General features: G+C 44.2%; 1 protein-coding gene across 7 annotated transcripts in view; it reads left to right on the top strand.

Annotated features, from left to right (window-relative positions):
- Positions 1-695: 695 nt before the first annotated feature.
- The window catches only part of GABRA6 (gamma-aminobutyric acid type A receptor subunit alpha6), a 61,163-nt gene continuing 55,858 nt past the window's right edge, over positions 696-6,000 (top strand). Inside the window, exons 1-5 of one of the 7 annotated variants that reach the window (XM_077327207.1) lie at positions 696-996; positions 1,183-1,322; positions 1,772-1,839; positions 3,788-4,008; positions 4,107-4,189. In XM_077327207.1, the coding sequence (XP_077183322.1) occupies positions 959-996; positions 1,183-1,322; positions 1,772-1,839; positions 3,788-4,008; positions 4,107-4,189 (550 nt within the window). In that variant the 5' untranslated portion in view covers positions 696-958. Of the gene's footprint in view, positions 997-1,182; positions 1,323-1,488; positions 1,591-1,771; positions 1,840-2,929; positions 3,026-3,787; positions 4,009-4,106; positions 4,190-6,000 lie in introns of those variants that run through there. The other 6 variants (XM_077327208.1, XM_077327202.1, XM_077327201.1 and 3 more) reach the window with 6 other exon arrangements.

The following is a 6,000-nucleotide window of genomic DNA, read 5'->3' as shown; positions in this document are numbered from 1 at the left end:
GATTGGAAGTCCTATTGAATTCACAGCATTTTTCTCCCAAGTAAGGACAAATGGGATTCCTATCTTAACTGAAGGGTGCCTTTAATTGCCATCATGTCAGCACTGGTGGCTGCTTCCTAGAAATATAAACTGTGATTTGTTTCATGACCTGGATAAGCCAAAGCACTTGGATTCAAACTGAGTTGATGCCATCCATAAAGCATGCTTACACTGCAGTTCCAATGAGTGCAGGATCTGACTGGGGGAATTTTTACCTCCCCCCCTCACCATTATGCTTAACAAGAAAAAATAAATATACCAGTGAACACCTCACAACGTGGTGCAGTGGTCCAGATGGAGATCAGGAAGCATTTGAAAATGTTTGCATCTTTCCTCTGGAATATTTACATAAATTACTGGAGGAAATGTTTAGTGCAGCTAAGTATGATGAAAGGCCTGGTTATGGTTTAGGGAAGAAAACAGCAAAATGAACAAATGAATGATTGGGGGGGGGGGTTCCTAATGATGCACAGGCTACATAATAATCTCTCTGTGAACCATAAAAATATAAAAGCAGAGGCCATTTTTACCATAATCTCTGTCAGCAAGATGCCGGTGCTTTTCCAGATTTCCTGACGGGTCCCTGCTAATTCCATGCCAAAACTAGCAGTGGATTTCTTCCTTTTAATCTCCCCTAATGCCTTATTCGATTATTGTCACTGCTCTTCGACCGGGCACCGTCCCTTCCAACAGTAATTCCCACAGCCGAAGCATTCAGAGAAGGCTGGAGGACTGCTGGTGGGGGAAACCAGTGCCCACTCCCGGGAGGAGGAAGAGGCGACCCGGGAAGGTGGAGCCACGTCCATTTGCCCATCTGCACTTCCCCAGGGCGGTAGTTGGGCTGAGTAAGCAGAGGCGGGAGGACGAGAGGGAGATGGGCTCCAGTTGACCGGGAGGGCGTCAGGGGCAACGCGCCGGCATGGCTTGGTGGCTCTCTTGGGCGTGCTTCACAGCCTGGTAAGTCCTACCTGCGGCGCACTCAGTGGTTGGCGGGGAGGCTCTCCTGCTTGGCTGGGCGGGACAGGAAACGCATGTGTGTGCAGAGGCCGCGTGCGGGTCGACCAAGAAGGATGCAACTTTGCTGGGATGGGAAGCGGGGACTGGCTTGGACGCTAGTCTGGATGCCTTGCCTTGCCCTTGCAGCCTCGACGAGTTGCTGGCGGTGGACTTTCCCGCCGGGGAGGGCGCCCTGTACTCCGAGAGCATCACCCGGATCCTCGACAAACTTTTGGATGGTTACGACAATCGGCTCCGACCCGGTTTTGGAGGCCGTGGCAACCCAGGTGCTTTTTCTTTTAGTCTGCCCCTTTTGAAAGGGTTCTTGGAGAATCTAACCTGCCCTGATTTACCTCTCCGCCCCTCCCCTCCAAACTATCCTAAATCCTACTTAGTGACATAGAAGTAAGGATGCTAGGGAGACAGCTGCTAAACTTACGAATAAACATGTCTAGGAGGACCGTGATGAGGCATACTTCCGAGTAGACCTGGCTGAGTTGCTGGCGATGGGAAGAGGGGGGAAATGCATCACTCTTTGCCTCCAGGGCTGGCCTGGTGAGTCGCCCCACATATTTCACGTTTGCCCATACTACTAGCAAAGCGAGCACAACATGCTTTGAAGTTGCAGAGGCGATTCTGTAGGACAGAAGCAGGATAAAAGTTTGATGAAGTGCATTCATATCACCAATCTATTGGATTTGCTTTCTCTCCCCACCCAAACTGAACCGCTTGCCAGGAGCTGTGACAGAAGTCAAGACAGATATCTATGTGACCAGCTTTGGTCCTGTATCCGATGTGGAAATGGTGAGAATCATACTCCCCCCCCCCTGCCCAACCCAAGTTGGCTCTAAGCAGTGGCTGTAATGACAGAGTAGACTGGGCCCCTCTCCCTCCCCCTTTGCTGCCCTTGTTTTGCAGGATTCATTACTGTAGCATCTGAGTGGACTGTCATTAGAGCAGATTACTCGCTGTAATCTTCTTGGCAATCTCTCTCGGAGGGATCTGGTGTTGCTTTGCTGGCTGGGGCCGCAGAAAGAGAGAAACCATGAGTGAAGGACCGAGCAGGGCTCTTAGGAAAATTTACTTTGGGGCATCTTGAGTTTCAAGCAGGTTGCTGCGGCCAGTCTTCCCCTTGCCAGTCTGCTTTCCCCCTTTTCTCTAGCCCAGGGGTAGTCCCTTGCAGTGCAGTGCTGCCAAGGCTAGAAAGGCAGGGCCTCCTGTTGACATCAAGAAGGCATTTTGAGTTGTAAAACTGAAGTAAACTTTAGCCAGACACACACCAGTTGAAGTGCTCAGAGTGTTTCCTTTTACACAGCAGTAGAGCAGATGGCAACAGGTAGTTAGGGAAGTAGGCTTGAATCATTGTGTTTTTTGGAGACAGCGTGACTATAATCACCCCCACCCCCTTTTCATGCTGGAATCTGGATGTCATTTCAAGATAGCTTTGGGTTCTAATATAAAGGAAGAGAGTCTTGATCTTACATGCAGTTTGCACTGAAATCATGGGACTTCCTGCTGGATAAATAAATATGGCGGGAGCCCTAGTAGCCCAACATTGTTAGAGCTTAGAAACTAAGCAGGGTTGGCCACAATAAGTATTTGGATGGGAGACCACCAAGGAAATCCAGTCACTACCCAGAGACAAGAAATGGCAAACCTGCTTTGAAAACTGAGTAAGGTGGAACTTCGTGGGGTTGTCATGAGTTGTTTGTGACTCCGTGGCACACACTTTACTTAGTTGCTTCAATAAAGATCATTTTAAAAAGTTTTAAACCTAAATGCTAGTCTTTAGTTTGTTGTCTGTACTCCAGAAGGCTCAAAGGACTTTTTACCTACAAAGACTTCTGGCAGATCCTTGCAAACTGTGCAGCAGTGTATTCAGAAAGGATTTGGAATGGCGAGGGTCATCAAGACTTACAAAACATCTCTAGTGATCCTAGAGACCCAGGTTCCAATCTTTGCTTGCCATGGAATGTACGTAGTAACTGAGGTAATCACCCTCTATCTGTCTTAATCTACTTCACAAGGTTGTTGTGAGGACAAAATGAAGAAAGGAAAAGCCAGATATGCCACACCAAAGTCCTTGGAGGAAAGATAGGATGAAGGTGCAACAAAGCAATCAAAGAATAATAATGCAGTGCCATAGAAATTAGTGAGGCTTTGGGGGTGCAAATAAGTCAATGTATTAAAAAAAATCACTGATTTTTTTCATATCTGTAACCAGTTCCTTAAGAGCTGCGGCCCACTCTGTCCCACAGATTAACAGCTCCACAATAATTTTTTGCAAGAGAAGGGATGATCAGAAAGTAACATTGGTCCTGCTTATCTTTGCATGTAGTCCAATTTTATGAAACCTCCTTCCTATTGTCATTGCAAAAATAAAAATCTCCTGCTAAATCTCCTCCCACCCACTTGCTCATTTTCCTCTCTGGGTGAGTTTTTAGCCTCCCACAACCCCATTAAATTGAACACCTGCTAAATGAACACTGTATATTCCATCGGTAGTGATAATCAGGAATTACATTCTGTTTAGGAATAAGAACAAGATCATAGTGAAAGAAGATTGATTTGGAGCTACTTGACATAACATGGGATGTGTAGGGTTTTTTCCCCATAGGCCAGTTCCTTTTCATTAGCTACTTAAGGAAGATAGGTTTAAGTAGTAAAGTAATTGTGGTTAACATGTGTGGTAAGCACAAGCAACCATAAATGCTGTTGGATTCTGATTGTGGATCAACTTGTTTTCCTCTAGGAATATACAATGGATGTTTTCTTTCGGCAAACCTGGATTGATGAGAGGTTGAAATTTGGTGGGCCCACGGAAATTCTGAGACTGAACAATCTGATGGTCAGTAAAATCTGGACCCCAGACACCTTTTTTAGAAATGGCAAAAAGTCTATTGCTCATAATATGACGACCCCTAACAAACTTTTCAGGATAATGCAGAATGGGACAGTTCTCTATACAATGAGGTAATGTCTTTCTCTCTCTTTTCCTTTCACCTTTACTTTCCCCCACCCCCCTCTGGTGATGACACCATTTAGTCTGATTCAGCTTTCTTTCTCCTCAGACTTACCATTAATGCAGACTGCCCAATGCGGCTGGTAAACTTCCCTATGGATGGGCATGCTTGTCCACTGAAATTTGGGAGCTGTAAGTCTGCAATCAGTTCATATCTTTTCAGTAGAAATTGAGCCTTGGTAATTTGTAAGTGCAAAGAAGTTCTTGATGTGTAAAAAAAACCCACTCTTTGACATTGTGAAGTGTGAATTTTAAAAATAGCTTATTTTGAATAGAAAATGACACCTAGAAAGCATGCGAATGAAGTCATGCCTTCCACCAGAGAATATTCCCCACCCTGAATCAGAACAAAAAGATTATATCTGTAGGTCCTGAGATTCTAATTTGACCAAATGGAATACATGCAATAGCAAGGCTATAGACTGACAAAGTTAAAGGTGGATTATTAAATAAGCAACCAGACAGAGAAATACAAGCAAAGACATTTACAAGTCAGGAGAATTCTTTTTAAGGAATACAACATTAAATTGTACCTTTCCCCAAACTATTTTATCTTGTATTCCATAGACTATTTGTGGTCTCAAAAGTAAGTCCATCTGGTTTTAATAGGATTTACTCCCAAATTAAGCACAGGGCTGAAGGTTTGATCCTTCTATATACAGAGAATATCTTATGTGCTTTTAATTGTTTTACATCTCTGGGTGAATGCCCATTGCAGACTAGTATATTGAATCCAGGGATCAAGGTGACTCAGTTTCTTTGCCCAAAAGTGGACTGAAGTATGTGGTTTGTCTGAAAAAAACAATATTTTTTTTTAAATTAAAAATCAATATAATTAGGAAAATCAGGCGTTTGTCTAAGCAGTTAGAATTCTCAATCTTGAATGCTTTTAAGTGCTGAATGGTTCAACCAAAGTATGCCTTTAGTTTGCGACCATTCTGCCTCTCCTGCCATTTAGAAAGATGGGAAAAGAATCCAGATTATGGATCATGGTGTTGCATGAGCTGGTGATGGTTAGACTACAGAAGCAGCATCTGAGAGACTTGCATTGAATCTGTACTTTGCTTTTTATCCTCTCCCAGCCTGAATAAACCCCTCCCCTCTATGCTGTATTTGATTTCCATTTTGGTTCTGGGCACTTTAAATTTTCCTTCTGCAACATGCATGATTGACCCGCGGTGACCCTACCATTCCCCCACGATATCTAGGAGCAGATATAAGTCACTATATTTCAGAAACCCACTTTTGAAAGCCCCAGTATAAGTGTAGATCTGCGTTTTAACTTCCTGCAATTAACTTCCTGCAATGCTGACAGAGAGAAGCAGTCTGTCTCTGATTGGCTAGGTGTCAGTTCAAAGACTTCTTGGTTTCTGGTTCCTGGTTACAAGGCTTCCCTCCCAAGACTTATTTTTCCCTTGTTTTAAAGTGACTGGGCTCCAAAGGCCCACACTTCTGAGCAGAGATTTGCCCCTCCCTCCAGGAAAAGAAAGAAGCAAGCAGCCTCAGCTGCACTTGGCTCCTCCCCTGGCTTGCTCTGGCTAATAAAGCACTCTCTTTTAATGCCGGTTGAACTTCACCCGACCAACCCTGCTTGCTCAGGAAAAAAAATAAACAAGTAGTTACGTGACCACTGCTCCCCTTCTCCCTCTGAGTTTCCCAAATTAAGTGCAGAACACTTTCTGGTTCAATTTGGGAGTAAGAAGGAGGAAGAGCCGGGTTCAAATCAATCTGAATTCAGAAGGAACGTCAACAAAGTAAGTGCAGAATCAGCCCTGGATTTGAATTCATACACTGTGATGGAAATTACCTTGGGTAATCTGTACTCTCTTGAACAAACCTACTTTGAACTAACCTATTATGTATAATGGTTGTGATGCTAAAATGGGGAAGGGAGAACTAATATCTGAGCTTCCTAGAGGAAACGCAATATTAAAATGTTACTT

Source organism: Paroedura picta, chromosome 3 (genome assembly GCF_049243985.1).
Source record: "Paroedura picta isolate Pp20150507F chromosome 3, Ppicta_v3.0, whole genome shotgun sequence".
In the NCBI taxonomy this organism is placed as follows: Eukaryota; Metazoa; Chordata; class Lepidosauria; order Squamata; family Gekkonidae; genus Paroedura; species Paroedura picta.
The sequence above is the reverse complement of the archived record's forward strand: the minus strand, read 5'-3'. Positions and strand labels throughout refer to the sequence as shown.